General features: G+C 42.2%; 1 protein-coding gene across 1 annotated transcript; it reads right to left on the reverse strand.

Moving 5' to 3' along the window:
- Positions 1-1,983: 1,983 nt before the first annotated feature.
- LOC110078247 (uncharacterized) lies at positions 1,984-14,021 on the reverse strand. Its single transcript, XM_072978958.2, has 2 exons — positions 11,966-14,021; positions 1,984-10,744 (listed from the first exon to the last, which is right to left on the reverse strand). The coding sequence occupies exon 2, from the start codon at positions 10,656-10,658 to the stop codon at positions 9,531-9,533; it is 1,128 nt and encodes a 375-aa protein (XP_072835059.2). The 5' UTR covers positions 10,659-10,744; positions 11,966-14,021; the 3' UTR covers positions 1,984-9,530.
- Positions 14,022-18,754: the final 4,733 nt, after the last annotated feature.

Below are 18,754 nucleotides of genomic sequence, written 5' to 3' on the forward strand. Positions count from 1 at the left end.
ATTGCATAAACTTGATTGATTGATATACTGCCCACTCAGTGGCAAGCCACTACTTGTATATGCTATATACATATTTATGGAAATGCTAACCTACATTGACTTATGCTAATCTAGAAATCAGATGCAAAATTATAATAAGGTATGATTTTTGAAAGTTAAAAAAGAATCATAATATATCTCACTCAAGGGGAGAAGTAGCGGAAGGTTTGCTTCCAAAGTCTGCTGTCTAGGGACTCACTGTGTGTGGTGGGGAACTTCAAGGTGCCTCATCTGTCAGAAAGGAAAATTATGGGATTTGTAGTCCAAAAAATCCCATGCCTATGACCTACTCCAAAAGGAGCCTATTCCTGTTCGCCCTTCAAATGGCAGGCTGTCCTTTCTGAAAGACAACATGTGGCTATTCTACCTGGGTACCTAAATGATGTAAATGGCTCAAGAGTACATTATTTAATGGGCAATTTCGACTCATGAAGCTGTGCCAGTCTTTAGAGAGGCACTCTATGTCCCAACAACAACTACTACCGTGCTTTTGTACCATTCAGGATGTGTCATTTGGCTAATGGCTCCACTTCATTGTTCCTGTCTTTACTTCTAACTGTATATCATTTAATATACTTAGATGATATTTTTATGCTTTTGAACATAGTGCAATGGGGTTGAACTGGACAAACTCTTCTCAGCTCCAAAATGGCACGAGTTCTTCTGAAATGAACTGGAAGATCTTGGGTCATTTCCCCCACCCCAATCCATGCCAATTTGAAAGCTGGGAAGGAAATAACACACCTCTCAGACTCTCCAGTGTGCCTTTCTTGAATGGGACAGCCTGTCATGACTATGTTTCATTCTATTACATTGAAAAAGGAGCAGATTTAAGAAGCGGCAGAAACAAAACCAACAGGGTAAAGGAGCAAACAAACACCATCAGTAATGAAGACAGCCAGACTTCATTCCAAGCTAACCTGATTCCTTCATAAACTCTTCAACCAGTTCTTTGCTAGATCATCTTATGGAAATTCACATTCCTTCTGCCTCCATTTCTCATCACAAAGATGTTGTATTTGAACAATGATACCAGCTCATTTATAGTGCTCTTGTCAGAATTAAGGAAAATGAGAGTACTGGTTTAAGAACAAATAAGAGCCTCGTGGCGCAGTGGTTAAAACGCTGTACTGCAGCTAAAACTGTGCTCACGACCCGGGGTTCAAATCCCAGGTAGCCGGCTCAAGGTTGACTCAGCCTTCCATCCTTCCGAGGTTGGTAAAATGAGTACCCAGCTTGCTGGGGGGGCAATGTGTAGCCTGTATAATTAAAAAATTGTAAACCGCCCGGAGAGTGCTTGTAGCGCTATGGGGCGGTATATAAGTCCAATAAATAAATAAATAAATAAATAAATAAATAAATAAATAAATATTAGAAAGCCTTCACTGAAGCTAAGCAGGTTTGAGAATGGTCAGTTCCTGGACAGGATACTACCTTGATGGCTTCTTGAGTTCCTCAGAGGTGGCCAGCCAGAATATAAATGCTATAACAACTCAGATGCTGCCTAAATGCTCAGTATTATTATAACAATCTGTGTTTACGGAGATTGGCTAGAAAAACAACTTTTGCCAGAGTGACAAGGAAGATTATACAGAAGGTGAGGAAATGTGAATATCACTGACCCAATGCCATTGCAGCTGACAGCCTGATTAAACAGAGATCACCAAAAAGGCAGTCATTGCTATTAGCAAAATAAAAAATGACAGAATAAGAGTTTCTTAATCACTGTCAAGTGCTTTGCTGGCATGACAGCACAGAAGGTGTTTTAATTAGAGGTGGGAATGTAATTATCAAGATGTGGTCATCTCCTCTCGGCTGAAAATAGAGGGGGAAAAATAGATTCCATACCATTGGCCAGCAAACATGCACTCTGGCCAATAAGAATGGACTAGGGGGCAGAAATAGCACCACTGGAGGTATTATTCATCATCCACAAGACCAATATGAATAAAATAGCTGTTTTATTTTATTAGGAATTCAAATTTAAAATAACAGTTACATCTTCGGTGGAACAACCTTTACTAACAGTTCATGTTCCCCTCAATATCTCCAAAGCTGAAGAGGTGTTCAAGCAGTGCTACACAATCCCAACAGAATAAAAATAGTCTGGAAGAACCCAGCTGGTGAGTGACATGAACGGCTTGCTATGTCCTTGCAGAAAAGCAAGAATTGAAAACTTGTTCTCCAACAGGTGTGGGAGGTGACAGCAAACAATTGGCATCTAGGACATGTAGAGTAAAATGTGACATTAATACACCAAAGCAGATGAGTTCTGTAAAAGTGCTACTGTATAAACTCATCCTCCCAAATTTATTCCTCTGTTGTGTGCTTTGTGTTACAGAAGACCATATTTCAGACACTGACGAATAATGATCGTGTTCCAGATTTACCAAATGTCATCATAAAGATGTAGGTGATCATGGTTCCCAGATGTTGGTGGAAGCCTGAGACATCATAGTCAATGGTCAGGAATTTGCAAAATCCAACGAATTCAGGAACCACTGGTGTCATCAAAGATTTGTATTGGTGTCCCAAACCAGAATCATCACCCTTACACTCCAGCAGTATACACACCCTTACACCATCACCAGAATATCAAAAGAACCTTCTATTGCTCTAGAGGTCTCCGTGGCTTCAAAGCCAACCATGGCTTGCCTTCTTTGAGTGACACTTCTTTGTGCGGTTTGTCCCCTTTGTGTGGCACAATTATTTCATTTTCAGCAGTCTTTGGAAGGTCCAGGGCACCAGACCAACCGTGGTCCTCTTCAGCCTCTTCTGAGAAGGCCTCCTCAGTTCCAGGTTGAGCATCCGTATCCATGCCAGCTCCTTCTTGATCTTCTGGGTAGGTTTGTTCAGCTAGATAGGCAATCTGTGCCTCAGCCACTTCGCGGGCTGGATCGGGCAATTCTCGGCTGTTGTCCACCTCTTCGTCAGCGTAGAAAGACAAAGACGTTGGCGGGATCTGGTGTGGACTCACTGGTCCTGGAGCTAGTGTAGCAGGATTGATCCCAGAATATTTTGCACCTGCATCATTTGGAAAGACCTGGGCAAAGATTGGTGATGGTTGCCCCTCATGAGTTCTTTCTGGCTCTGTTGGGTGGTCTTCCAAATCGCCACGCACAGTAGAACATTCACTTCCCATCTTGGACTCTGGGCAAAGAGGAACTGTAGACCAAGATGCGCTGAAGACTTAGAAGGTATCAGGTGTCCACCAACAAGGAACCTGTAAGAAAAAGGTAACTCAAGCAAATCTCCAGCAGTCTTTCATCATCCATCCAGGAGAACAAACACATTTAGTTCACATCATTTTGAGCCCAATCTCAAGTTTGAGTGCACTACTCAACTGCAACAGATTTTTCCGAATTGTTTGTGTCTTGCAGTGTTGACATTGTTAGGGGGTCAATTCTTCCTGCTCTGATTAAAGAGTTTCACATTCAGTTACAAGAATTTTCCTAGTGTCAAGCACTACACCAAACACTTTCGACCAAGCTCATTCATGGTATTCTCATGAGAGATGTTATGATCTCAGTCTCAGCCTAAAACTGGGTGGGAGGAGATGGAATAGCTATAGCATCTGAGAAAAGTCCTTATCCACCCCCATTCTGTAGAAGAAGACAATGTCCATTCCTCCAAGTAAATTCAATTTGATAACAGCTGCGCAAGCTGGGCCACTTACTAGTGTTTTCTCACTCCTACACAAGAAAATACACCTGCCAGTTTTCTCCCATTCAACTCCCGAAGGGGATAGCTCTAAAGCACAAGAGCTCACTAAACTACCTATGTTATATACAGAAGGAGTATTAGGAAAATAATAATCATTAATCATTTTGTCTTGTAGTTTTCAGAGGGCAGCAAGAACACTTGTTCATCATTTATAGAAGCATTAAATGCATGAATCATAACCCACCTAAACAAACAAACAAAAAAACCCCATTCCTGATTAAGCAGCTTATTACAGCCTGAGCAAGGCACTGTCTTTCCTACAGTTCATCATTTAGATCCCCTTGGCTTTATGAGTAGCATTTTAGGATTGCTTACAACTACTTGATACAAAACCCCACAAACGAGCAAAACATCTTATTATTATCATCTAAGCAGCATCTAGCAGTAGCTAATTAACTACAATTGTTCACCCACAACTTACAATCTGGCCAAGAGAAGAAATGAATATCAACACAACAGCATAACACTCCCTAACATACTTACTTGTAAACCTGAAGCCTACGTAGCTTGTTTTACCTACTTCGAGATGACCTTATATAGGGTTATGGAGTCACACCAAATTACCTCCCTGCCTGGCCTTGCCCTTTAGATCCCCAACACATCGTTCCTATCCCTTTTTTCATTGCTGTTGCTTTTTATTTGTCTTTTCCTTTTCTCCTAGGCATGGCTGCAATCTGCTGTCAAGTAAACATCATTGAATCTCCTGGAGAATTCAAGATTGTAGAAAGAGAGATGTTCGTAGAGGTATTCCAACAAAGCAGAGTTGGCGTCCTTTTGGATAACACTCCTGTTCCTTTGCCTTTAACACAGAAATACTTCAGGTGAAGCTTTTCCCCACCTTTTTATCCACGGTAAGGTAAGCCTGCACATCAGGTGGGAGTTGGAGTCTCCAGAACAGTAAGAAGGAACCCAACCCATCGCTAGCAATTTCTCTGTGTACATGGCACATGACGTCTAGTGGGCTATTCTGCTTTCCAGCACTCCTGTTTCACTGATGGATCAATCAATGCAATGCATCATCATCATCATCATCATCATTACTACTATTATTACCCAGCCATTTCACCATGTGCTGGTTTTTCAAAGCAGCTTTTCAGCAATCAGAGGCCCTGATTACAATAGTACTGCAGGCTAAAATCCTGCTGAAACTCCATGGCAATGAGATCCACAATTAAAGGAAGCTAATTAAACCCCACAGTTTTACATGGGGGTGAGCAGAGACGTTGCAGCACAGCTGTTACTGCTGCCCATCTCTAGGAGCAATGCGCAAACCAAGCAGCAAAATGAAAATAAGGACTTGTGTGCTGCTTGATTCCTCATGGAGAATATTTTCGGAAAATTTGGGGGAAGCACACTTGCCTCTCAAGACATGAGGGATCCTACAATTTGCTTTCTGGAATCTGGCCCATGACCCTATTTTACAGGCAGCTATTTTGAAGGCTGAGATTTAGAATAAGAAGATGATTTAAAAAACACAGACCAAAAAACACCCTTCACATTCCTGTGTCAAATGGGACTGATATGGCTATTTGTGTGCCCAACTGAGGTTGCTCTGTGTCCTACATCAGAAGCAGGGTGTGAGGATGTTCACATGAAAAAGAGGATAGGTCTCCTGCGTTCTTAAGGGTTCCTCAAAAAAGACAACATTTTGGAATCCAAATAGTTTCAGCAGGTGTGGCTTACCTGCAGGCTACAGGTGATGAAATTTCCTCTCCCACACCAATGTTAGAAACACAAGAACCCCCTCCTCCATCTCACGTGGCCAGCTTGCCTGTGTGAATGAATTTCAGGAGAACACCGTGCTTAGTGCTGACGTCCAACCATGAAAATAATCAAAATCATTATACTGAAATGTAAGAACATCAGCCAGGAATTCACCTGTTCAAAGCTGAAACAATATTATCTTTAGAATCTCCTCACAATGCCAGAACTTTAGCAGAAACTCATGATATAAGGCTGTGGTGAGTAGTGGTTTAGGTCTCTGATGGTGGAGCCAGAGACTGGGAGTTTGATTCCCCACTGTGTCTCCTTGAGAGGGGCTGGATTCCATCATCCATAGGGTCACTTCCAGCTCTGCAGTTTGAAGATGATGATGATGTATATGAAGAGAGATTCAATTTGAACTGAAAACACATTTACATACAATAAGCTTGCTGGAAATGAAAAGACTTGGCTACTACCTCTATGTAGGACCATTAGCAATATCTCTGTGTTCATGTTTATTGATTTAATTGATACCATACGCTGCCACCCAAAAGTTCAGGAGAGCTATTAATTTGCATAAAAATGCATTAGAACCACAAGTAATCTAAGTCTAAAATCACATATCCCAATCTGCAAAAGGCTATTACAAATTATGTACACATGACCCATATGTAAATTTATAAGTATTTAAATTTGTAAATAATAAACATTTGCTGAAAAACTGACGAGAGCGATACAAACAAGCAGTGGTTGGACCCAAATATTTGTTTATTCCCCCAAAAATTCCATGCAATGTTCGTGTTTTTAAATAGCCCCTGAAATAAAAATGTGGGCAGCTGTGTGTGAGACGTATATGCAACTGTAATAATAATAAACATTCAGCAGTGCTGTCTAGCTGCTAGATACCATTATAACAGCATTTGGTTGATAGGAACTGGCAGAAGCCATGTTCTCATCAGTGCGAAGGTGAGGAAGGTATTACAGCAATGGAATGATGTTTCAGCTGATGGGCAGATTAAACAAAGGTCATCAAAAAAGCAATAATTACAATTTACCAAAATAAGAGATTACAAGACTACAGGTTTCTTAATCACTGTCAAGTGATTTGCTGGCATTACAACCCAGAAGGGTTTTTTTAATTAGAAGCGAGAATGCAATTATCAGAAAGTGGCTGTCCTTTTCTTAGCTGAAAGCAAATGGGAAAACAGATTCTATCCTGGGAGAGAGTTTCCAAAGATGATCCCCAGTGAGTATAATCTGAGTGATAGGTAGCATAATGGGAGTTGCATTTATTTTAAGAGCTTAGCTATATTAGCTCTTGTGTGAATAAGAAGAATAGTAATAATAATTGTGTGCCATCAAATCAATTCGAAATAATGGTGACCCTTTTCGAGATTTTCCAGGTAGGAAATACATGGAATTTACCATTCTTTTCTCTGGAGAAATTCTGGGACTGTGCAGTTTGCCTAAGGCTACACAGGCTGGCTCTTTTCCCAGGAGCTACAGTGGAGAATCAAACTCCCAACTTCTGCCTCCACAGGCAGATACTAAAATCATTGAGCTATTCGGCCAGCTTGTAGATATAATTCCTAATTACTGTACAAATAAGAATGAATCAAAGGGGTATGGCTCATTATCAAAGGTCAAAGATCAAAAAGAGTGGTGTTCTTATTGTACCACTCAAATCTCGTGAAAAATAGGAACTTTTGAGTCACCAGGAATCTTCATTGACATGGGTATTGCACTTTGGGCAGGACACAGGAGAAATGAAAAAGTGGACAAATTGTGCTGGCTGGATGCTGAAGTTACAAAATCTGGAGTTACCTTCCAAGAAGGAGCCTGGAAACCTTCTAAATCTTTGATAATACCAAATTTCGTATCAGCAGATGGTTGACTCAGGGGTCTCCCTGTACCTCTATTGACAAAGGAATGGTGGCCATGTAGTGAATTCTCTGTTGACCCTTTTTTCCTTGAAGTACAGTCCTCTGATTGGAAGCAGAAGCACCCAGAAACATGGCAACCCCCCATTTCAGAAAAGGCAGAGATGAAATCTAGGTGGCCCAATCACCAAAAACAATTGAAGCCGCATTACAACTACCATCTAATTGTTGGAGAGAAATGGGCTCTTCCCATGTCAGAGCAATCCTCTCAAATTGCATGGTAGAGCTCAACACTCATGGAGCTTTGATCTAAGAGACAAGAAACTGCCAGTTCATCCACCTCTCATATTTAGTGTTGGGGTAATGACATCACTTTGCCCAATGGTAGGGCCAGTGCTGCGCAGAAAGAGAATAATGCTTGGAATCTTGGTGTTTAGCTATCAGTCCCAGTTAGAACTGCCTCCTTTTAACAGTGGTCGATAAAGTCACCACCATCCTTCAACATTCAGGATCCTACACTATCTGAAATGTGCAAAACAGCACCAGTAATATATAGTTACCTGCAGGTCAAAACACCCCAGCAGCTCTTGCACCCATTTCTCCTTTGGGAGGCAGAGCCAAAATGGGGAAGGAAGGACTGGTGAACACTTAGGACAAAATTATATTCTGGGAAGAAAAACGTACCCAGAATAATGAGGGCAATTGTGTAAGTGAATTTTGCAGAATGCCAGTTGTGCACCCGAGCCAGTCCCACGGTTGTGCAACTAAGCAAGATAACAGGTAGCGCTGCTTACGCAATTGCTCTTAGGCCGCAATATAAAGCAATAGGATCCTGCCCTTGGTTGATGAAGAAATGTGGCTGATCAGCAGAGCTATAAACCTACTGTTATAAGATTAACAACAACAACAACAACAGTCTCATCTTCAAGGAACTCCCCAATACTTTTAATAGACCAAGAACCATGTTTTGTGCAAAAAATTGCCATTTAGATTGAGAATTGCCCATTATTGAGGGCTTCCCCAAGGGTGGGAGATTGATGGCCCCCTCCAGTTGTTGATTAACTATTCCCAGTAGTTGCCAAGCTAGGCAAAGCTCATAGGTACTAGAGTCCAATAACATATGGAAAGCTATATGTTCCCCCAAACCTTCACCACATGGTGAAAATGTAGTGTCCTCCCCCATGCCCCTTAATTCTGCTTTGATCAGCATCAACAGAACTCATGATCCTTCTTGCCTTACTCCCAGTAAGATGTCTGTGCAACTTCCACCAAAGACATGTCTAGGATAGAATGCGAACAGTTGGTATCTGTGACTTCTGCCTGATGTACCCACAGCTTAGAAAAGTGATTTTACAGGACAACGCTTGAATCTCCCAAAAGCATGGGTGGCAAGAACCTCTTAGGACACCTTCCAGTAAAGAAATATGTCATGCACTAAATTATGTGAGTAGGCAGCACAACAGCAGTCATCAAGGGAGGCAAGGCATGGATGGTGCTGATGAGAACTGGATGCGTGCATTTTGGAGGTGGAAGAGAAAGACGCCACACTACTGTGAGTAAAACAGATTTTTATTAACATTTAAAATGACAGCTGTCGCAGCCATCACTCACTTCCCCAACCCCTCTCTCTTCAGACAGAAGAGGCATCCAGAGACAGCTATCTAATCACAACAAAAAACAATGGATCCAGAGGCACCCAGGCAGCAACACCATTTGGAAGAGCAGCTCTGATGCTGAGCCCATTCAACTCTAAAAGGAAGGGAAGAAGGCGGCAGACAAGTGGTGTTTAAGACCTGTCACATAGAGCATTCCACTTGCTTACCAAATCAGAGAAGTCCAAACACATCCACTGAACCTAGACATCCTTCCTGGTCTTCTTCTCTTCTAGGAAGAGGCTTCACGTTGCAAGATGGTTCTTAGCTGTGTTGCAGCAAAGGATCTGTCCTACCTTCAAGTAGCATTACAATATTGAGCTTGGGAAAGTTGCTTTTGGATTACAATTCCCAGATCTCAAGATTTTGAGAAGAGCAGCCCCAAAAAAGTAACTTTCCCAGATTTTAAATTTGATTACCAACACCTTCTCAAAAGACTTGTCAAGGCATAGTATGAACTGATATTAAAAAGCAGTGCATGTCAATGTTGAGTTCTTTGTACAGTCTTAAGGTGTCTGCCTTAACCTCAAGATTACAAAATAGTGCAGCAAAATCGCTTCCTCTTTCCTGAGATCAGGGGCCTCAGAAGCTTGTCCTCTTCATTTGGTGCATCAGTCGGCTTCTCCATAGACACGGGAGAACCGACATCTCCGAAGCAAGCTTGAGTTTGTTCAGCATCTTCTGTCACAGCCTCTGCCTGGCGATCAACAGGTGTGACCCTCAACTCAATGCATATTTGTGCATCCTCTTTCGACAAACATCTTTCACCTGTATCAGGAACCTTTGGCGCTTCTGTTTTCTCTAAAGCTGGCTCATCAAGAAAGGCTTTATCAACTTCTTTTATGGATGAGGACACTGTTGAATCCGAAATCTCTAGCCAAGTCTTTGCAGAAGGCTTTGAACTAGTCCATGCCACAGCTTCTAAGGAAGGTGAAACTGGTAAAGCACCCACGGCTGGCATCCTAAGTTCCACCTCAGTGAAATTCATGGTCTCATCTGTAGCCACCGCAGTTTCATTTTTAAGGAGAGTCAACACTGTTTCATCAGGTAGCTCATGTTTGTTGATTACAGTTGGTTTCTCGTGAGCCAGGTGGACCAAGGTATGCTCCAAAGATTGTCCTCCAACATCCAACTCACACGTCTGTTCAGCACGTTGGCTTTTGTCCAGAGAGGTCAAGTCCCTCAGCTGGGCTTGAGTTCCCTCTGTGTTGTCCCCACTACAGCAACTGGCAGAATTAATTTCTGATGCCATTTTGGACTCCTCCTCAGTATCCATGACACTCTTCGGAACTGATACAGGCTGATCACCCTCCTGGCTGTTCTCTTGAAGTACTTGTGTCTTTGATATTTCTGCTGGCATGGAGAAACCATCAGATTTCTCCTGCTCTTCGTCACTTTGCCCTACATTCTCTTCACCAGAATCATTCCCAGTCATTCCATCAGGAGATGCCTCTTCAATTGGTTGCCCCTCAGATTTCTCCAGCTCAGATGAGCGGCCTTGCAGCTCATCTTCAGCACAGACCTCCTCTGATGCTCTCTGCACCACATCAGCCAATGCTTCCCCGTCTGGTTGCAAGTCGGAGATTCTGGTCAGCCTAATTTGATAACCCTTTACGTCAAGAAAGACACCAGAGCCTTGGATGCTTTGTTCCATCCCCATGTCTGGAGCTTCCAAGGTGGTGGACACAAATGCTTCAACAACTGAAGAAGTGGGAAACTTGTATGAGATGTCCACCAAGAAGCAGCCTGGAAAACAGAAATATAACATGATACAAGGACTTCCAAATAGCCAGTCCAGTACATTGGCTCCATCACCAGAGCAAGAAATGAACAACAAAGTCTTTAAGGTGCTAAAAAGTTTTATGTGGCCTCAGCTGTCACCCTGGAGTGCAGCCCACTTCACATTATGAAGCTTCACTCTTGTCTAAAATAAAAATGCCACCTAATGTCAAAGCTGGATTGTCTCAGACATAAAGACTACACAGCTGTATTGACTGCATTTACATTGACCATATTTGTGGTTCTTTCCACACCAGCCTAAAGCTGGAGACATTACACCTTCCAATGGCTTCTTCCATGTATAATCCACAGGTGTGGCTTCTCTCATACCTATGATACTCTCAATATCAGCAAAACCTGAGTAGGTCATGATCCTAGTTGGAAGCATCCGCAGCTCCTAGGATCTTTTCTCAGAGGAATGTGCTGAACCGTCTTTATAGCAGGGAATCCATTTATAACAATGAGTTATTTTCTTAGGATTGATTCATTTCACATTCATTCATTAAGGTATAACAAAATGGCATCGTAATTCTAACGGGAAAAGGCTTCACTCCTTTTGCACTTTCAAAAAAGCGATTGAAAGCATTCAGTTAGTTTTGAAAAATGAAAACGAAAAAAGGCAGAATCTCCTTTTTAAAAATGTGCAACTGTAACAGAAAAAGAGAATTTTGGAATTCAAAACAATAACTACAACGAAAGGTTTAGCCATTACAGCATCCACCTTGGCTAATCAGCCTTGAGCATACAAGAACTAAGACAGTCGGCTATGATTAAGATGTGTGCCTTTCCTAACTTTTGCATACAAGGGATTTTTAAGGGCAGATTAGTGTGCTGTGTTGAGGTAGGTGGACCCATCACATTTTGCTATACTCAAGAGACAAAGCAATGTTTTCACTCTGTCTCTTGACACCTTATTGACTAATCATTAAGCAGTCCAGGAACTGCCTTACTCAAGGTTAGGATTCAGGTGAGGGCTACCCACATAATCTCTAGGAAATCCAGATTATGCAAGTTTGTATGGCTCGGCCATACTTCTAATTCACAGAGACACAATTGCTTTTGTAGAAACAGCATTAATACTAACCAATACTTTAATTTGCTTTAAAAGTTAGAGAGAGAGAAATCAATGTTACAGCAATAATATAGACTCACGTCCTTCCTTGCGCTAACAAAAAAAGGTTTTCTTACCTCTGAACTCAGTCAAACAGCTATAATACTACCTCGTTGGGCTGGTCTTAAATAAAGCTGAAGAGCCACACTGAACAACTTCCCCTCAAAGCCCTGCACTCCTAGTTCCTAGTGACGTTCTACCCTTGTTTCTCAAATGATGACTGCAATCTGAAACACAGAAAGCAGTATGTGCCTTTAGATTGAGTTTATCTCTCAAATATGCAGTATTTAAGATCAGACTGTTAAATGAGAGATTTCATAGGGATTACCCCACACCTGAGGATGGCTACCACTTTCTAGACTCCTCTCCTGGCCCTTTAAGAGCAACAAAACACGAGAATTCTCCAGGTGAAGCTTTCTCTGCCAGTCCCACCCATGTCATAAAGTAGCCATGTTTGTCATGCTGCAGCTAAAACAATTTTAAAAGGTGACAACGGTCTTTTATTGCTGAGATGGGTAGGAAGCTGAGATGGGTAGGGAACACCAGAAGATGCTGAACCATGCCTCCCATCGTTCCTGGCCACCAACTATTTTGGCAACTGCTGATGGGAGTTGTAATCCAGCAGCCTCACCTGGAAGTGTTGGCCATCTCTGCTTAAGAAGCCCACAACTCTCTTCTTAAGCAAGCTCCCTATATCATTTATCAACATATACAACATTCATTTCCCATTCCTTAATTGTTTATTCCATCTTCTCCCTCTTTCCATGCTCTAGAGCGGTGTGCATGGCTGCAACCCTATTTAGACTTAAATGTGACAAATGGAGCTTACTCACAGCAGGTGTTATCTCCGAATGAGTAAACATGTATGGCATTCATCTACATATTTCTCAAAATACACACTTCGAAGCAGCAGTATTCTTAACAGTCCGTAGGAGATGTTTTCCCCCCTCGGATATAGTTATTCCAACTTGTTAATTTCAGAGCAACCCTTATTCAAGTTTTATTGCATAGAAACTCAAGTTTCTCTTTGTTCTGAACTAGGATTGTGTCCAGTAATGGACACTTTGGAAACAGCAGGGCAATACCTCAGTTCATTTCTGGAAGATCAGTATCTCCCGGTTTTGCCTGGGGAAAATAAATTCAGGATTGTCAAACTGCTTGGTTAGAGACAGATTGTTAAAGGACTCCATACTCAGCTTCTCCTGATGTTGCAAGTAAGGCAGGGCCATTGATGATTCTTGCCCTTGTCCTTCTTTATTGTTCTTGTGATCTAATGGCCAGGTTCTTATTCTAAGTACTCAGCAAAACAGGAATTTTGCAGACTGTCATCATGCAGTGAGTACAATATTTCAGACCAAGTCAAATTATCGGAGACTTAGGACTTCTAACTACATTCTTGAAAGAGGATGCTGTGAGGAAGGGAGAGAGCTCAGAGCATCTGCTTTGCATGTGTCAAGCACCAGGTTCATATGGCTGCTGCCAGTTGGTGAAGACACTATGACGCTAGATGTAACATTAGCCTAAAAGTAGCTTTAGATTTGAAGATTAACATGAGAATGACCTCAAGTCTATACACTTCGTGGGTTCTCCAAGGGATGATGGCTTTTCTGAACTTTATGACACTACGGCACAATGAGGTGCATTTGTCAGGCTTTGCATGCATGCATAAAATGCACAGGAGCCTTCTCCTCTGTTATATCTGGTTCAATGGGAATGTAAGGCAAGAATAAAAGAAGACCGAATAAAAGAACTATTTAGTTTGGCGCTCTGATTCCCATATAGGCCAACTGGATGCCTATGGAAAAAACTCTGAAAAGAGCATCTTAGCATCACCCTGTTGATTTCCCCCAGCAAGTGGTATCCAAGAGCATGTGTCCCTGTTGCTGGAAGTAGCCTATAGTGGTCATCAGCCATGCCCATTCACTAATCTTCCATGAATGTGCCTTAGTCTCTTTTAAAGCCAGTTGAGTTGGTGGCCAACAGGTCCCAGTTCAAGACTATAACCACTACACCGCATTGTGAATCCCATGTGCTGTTGGTTTAACAACACTCAGGTTCCTTTAAGCTCAATTCTACACACACAAAAGGAAACTTCAGTCCCTGGGGTCCCCTGTTACATCAATCCAAATTAGAGAAAAACCTCCATTCTATAGAGCACTTACAATTTAAAGAAAACGTTCGTACTGAATCCAGAGGTTTCTCAATGTGTTGCTTTCAATATGTCTTTATGGTCTCAAGCAAAGAGATGGCCATCTTTCTGGGTTTTTATAGCCCTCTAAAATGCACCAATTCTTTTTTTAAGGAACTGGTGCTAATTTAAAGACCAACACTGCCTGTTGGGGGTCCTTTCTTCTTTAGCGTTATTGCCTAACCGAAATGCATAGCCTGAAAGAGACTAGGTCTACCAGACCAGTTGAATTCATATGATTGTTGTCGTATCTTGACTCAACGGGTGATTTACTCTGGTTGGGACCAATAATTGGATTTAGGCTTCTTTATCTCTAGGGATCAATTCTTTCAATAGAATAATAATCAGGACTTTGAAAGCCCATGGGGAATCTGGGCTACAAGGAGTGTATCCAAAACTCAGCTCCCAGTACCACCCCCAAGCCTTCACTCTTCCATTTTTCATGAGCAAAACCCTCCTTGTCAAACGTGGTCCTTGAGATTTCCAACTCCTTGGGTATGGGGGGGGAAGGAGTGCGCTACAAAGCTTTAGCGACACCCTTTTTTGTTCTCTATAAGTGGTGGAAAGATGATTGAGATGGTGTTAATTCATTTGCATGCTGCAAGCCATTCTTTCTAGGATATGTCGGGAGAAAAGTAGAAAAGCAATTTCCAGCGTGTGAAACCCCCCCCCCCTCAAAAAAAACTGCTTCTTTATTGCCAGAGCAGTACAGATATAAAATATGGCTATCTGACGACATCATAACCTTGAGATATGACTTCCTTCCCTTGCTTGGCAATTGGCAGTTGTTCGGGGAAGCCAATAAATTAGTGCCGCTACAGGCCGTGGAATCAACAGGAGAAGCCTTTCTTTGCAAACATCTGGGTGTATTTCAAAGCAGAGTCCAATGGGGTGGCACCTGTCCATGGCTATAATTAAGCTTTTAATAAGAACTTTAATAAGAAGTCTGAAGCAGTGGGCGTGGTGCATGGGTGTGAAAGCTGAGCAGTGAAGAAAGCTGAAAGGAAAGAAATGGATTTCTTTGAAATGTTGTGCCGGAGGAGAGCTTTGCATGTACTCCGGGTGGCTAGAAAGACAAAGAAGTGGGTCCTAGATCGAATCAAGTCTAAACTATCTGTGGAGGCAAACATGTTGAAACCGAGGCCGTCCTGCTTTGTGAGCACATTGTGAGAAGAAATAATTCTATGGAAAAGACAATAATGCTGGCAAAAGGAGAAGGCAGCAGGAAAAGAGGAAGATCAAATATAAGATGGACTGACTCCATAAAGATAGCCACAGGCTTCAGTCTACAAGAATTGAGCAGGGAGGTTGAGGACATGACATTTTGTAGATTGCTCATTCATAGTGACCGTAAGGCAGAAGTTACTTGATGGGGCATAACAACAAGTTTTCATCATGAAATCTGAAGGAATGGCATGCTGCTGTTCTGTTAATCTGAGATGTATCTAGATTCATTTTGTGTGGTGTTTTGCCAGTGTGTAGGTGTGCATCAGCCAAACACTGCACAAAAAGAATCTTCACGCGACTAAGAATGGGTGTATGCGTGCAGCATACCTCAGAAATGGAGGTGTGGATGAGCTGCAGCAATTGCAGACCCAAGCAAAAGGTGCTCGCTCAGCCGGGATAGCTTGCACGAGAGGCCACATCCAACACAATCCCCATCAAAAGCATAGGAGCCCTCTCCTCTTTTTCACATGGCAACCCTGGAGGAAAAATCTGCCCCTTCCTCAAGAAAAAAGGGAAGGGCTTTTGGGAGCCAAATGATGTTCCCGGAGGGGACTGGTTGAAGGTTGATGATATAAACAGCAGCTCGGCTGTCATCTTCCCTGAATGAAAAGCGGTGACCTGTGAGTGACCCCAGATTGTCAGATGCATCAGACTGCTTGTGTTCCTTCTTGTTGTGTTTTGTTACAGTCATTTTACCCAGAAGTGCCAGCTCTCGGTCCTTAAGCTTAAGCATGATGCTGGGAGGTTGGGCATCCATCTTTCACTTTCCTAGAAATAGCTTTTGTTTACAAATAAATATGTCCTGCTCCTGCGGATTACACCACTCTGACAGGGTGCCTGCTTCCAAAGCAAGATTTATGGCCTGCTTTTCAATTGGCGGAGAGATCTATGGCTGCCACGGAAGCCAATCCCAAAAATGGATCTCGGGTGTCAAACCCAGCTCGACACCGACTCCTGCAACAGCCTTACAGCTCAGATGACATACGACTCTGGAGCTGGCAACTTTTGAGGCAGACCAATCAGATCCAGAGCAAACGGCCATGTCATTAAACTCCTTCCTTACTGATATGCTTCGCAAATGGGATTGACTAAACATTCCCGTGGCGATCTGTCACATTAGCTCAATTTCTTTTGATTCAACTTGTGGTCCTAGGCTTTTGATAGACCTCTGGCTCCATAGTCGTAAATGCATCATTGTAATGTCAGGATTATCCAGGAGACAAACTTCTGTTTCCACCAGGAAAGCACAAAGCTCAATGCTGGCATATACAACTGAGTAAATAACCATAGACACTGTTCCAAGTCCTCCATAAAGAGCATGTTACCATAGTCTTTCGAGACTCAAGGATGCCTAACTAAATAACCATAACGCTCTGTAGTTTCAAAATTGCAGTTGCTCATAATTTGATGACTCACAAACAAATCTCTGAACCAATTCCTGTTAATAGCAAGGTGGGTGATGAGATAACAAGTATAGTGTGGCCACATACAAATTAGAACTAGATTGCTGTATTTTTCATGGCTGTTTCTGTTGGAGTTTTTGCAGAGTTGCATACTGTGTTCCTGTTGGGAGCAGCAACAGAGAAGGCCCTCTCCTGTGTCCCCACCAAACACACCCATGAAGTTCTGCAACCACAGAATATATATTTAGAATCTTAAATTGCTTCCTTCTCCAAACCCAGAGTCCCATTCCTCTTAGCTACTTTGAGCGATATAAAATGGGACATTTTAGACCATTTTAATGATGCTTTAAGAAATGGGCTGGACCCTTTCCATGTAACTCACTCCATAAGGAAATCCCCCAAATTCTGATATGATGGAGGGAAGGTGTTTTCTTTAGGCACAGGAAAGGATTTAGGAATATGTTCAGGTGACTCTCTAGGGAACACGAGCCTTAGTGGCCATTGATCATGCCATGAATAAATGCAGATCTACAGACTGTCATGTGCGAATTTATTATCAGACATGATCAATAAGTCATGCGTGCAAAGCATGCGTTTAAGTAATGAAATGTCATTTTAAAACTGGTTATTCAAAAGTTGAATGGTGGTGGTGGTGGGGTTTCCATAAAGCTCAGAGAGGAAAAAATGTAATTTTATATATACTGTATATATGGAAGGAAGGAAAATTAATACACTATTGCCATCAAGGCTTTGGGTGTTTGCATGTTGAGATACTGGGTAGTCAGCTATCTTTCTGATGATGGGTCAAGGTTGCCTTCTGGGTTTTTCCCCCTCTGACAGTCTTTTCATATTTAAGAGGTCAGCATGATCTTCTAGGGAAGTGGTGGCACTGCGGGTTAAACCGCAGAAGCCTCTGTGCTGCATGGTCGGAAGACCAGCCATCATAAGATCGAATTCACACGATGGAGTGAGCTCCCATTGCTTGGCCCAGCTCCTGCCAACCTAGCAGTTTGAAAGCATGTAAATGTGAGTAGATAAATAGGTACCACCATAGCGGAAAGGTAACATTGTTCTGTGTCTAGTCACGCTGGCCGCGTAACCACAGAAACTGTCTTTGGACAAATGCTGGTTCTACGGCTTGGAAACGGGGATGAGCACCGCATCCTAGAGTTGGACACGACCGGACTAATGTCAAGGGGAACCTTTACCATTACCTATGATCTTCTACTTTCTTCTTCTCTGTTTGAATTTGGCCATTGAGGACATTTTCGTTTTGTTGGTTTTTCGTAACACCTTACAAAAATCTGCCACATTTCCCACAAAACTGTTAAAAGTCTTTGTGACTTTGGCAATTGAAATCTAGCTGAAATCTAGGTACACCTTTATGCCTGTGTAAGTATGATGGCATAGCTTGGAGCAATCAATACCCACCAATTAAAGAATCCCTCACTGGAGTCCTAGACCTGCCCTAGTTATGTGACTCAGCACACAACTAGGAAGTTAATTGCCAGCTTGTTAATTAGTGGCTTTTCATGTATCGTATCTGAGTGATGCCAGCAGAAATGTGCAGTTGGATTTTGACTAATGGGGGAGAAAGAAAAACTGACAGATTTGTCCAGCCCTAAACGAAGGATCATTACCTACACAAGGGTGACTCAGAAACTACTCATAAATGTAGCCATGTGCCTTTTAATTTTTTTTAAAAAGGTAATTGCTATAATCCTATCATCATACAGATGCACAGACTCACAGGAATATACCAAACCAATCTAGCATGTGATAAAGTACAACTGTTCCTCCCGGCAAATGTTCCATCATCCACATTAAGTCCCACCTGCATTTAAAAACAAACATCAGATTAAGCATTAGGCATTAACAAACTGCTGCCACAACCCCAGTGAAGACGTTCTCATGAAATGAGATCTCATTTTTTTAAAAAAAAGCCTAATTAATTTCTGCTGAAAGCAATCATCGTTGAAGCAGCCTTCAGCTGGAACACTGGGAAGGAAAACTAAGGAGGACACATAGCTGCATGTGGTGTCAATGTT

Source organism: Pogona vitticeps, chromosome 8 (assembly GCF_051106095.1).
Source record: "Pogona vitticeps strain Pit_001003342236 chromosome 8, PviZW2.1, whole genome shotgun sequence".
Lineage (NCBI taxonomy): Eukaryota > Metazoa > Chordata > Lepidosauria > Squamata > Agamidae > Pogona > Pogona vitticeps.

Bases quoted from the DNA above. Each gene is read 5' to 3' on its own strand.
- LOC110078247 (XM_072978958.2), bottom strand. From the start codon at position 10,658: ATGGGGATGGAACAAAGCATCCAAGGCTCTGGTGTCTTTCTTGACGTA.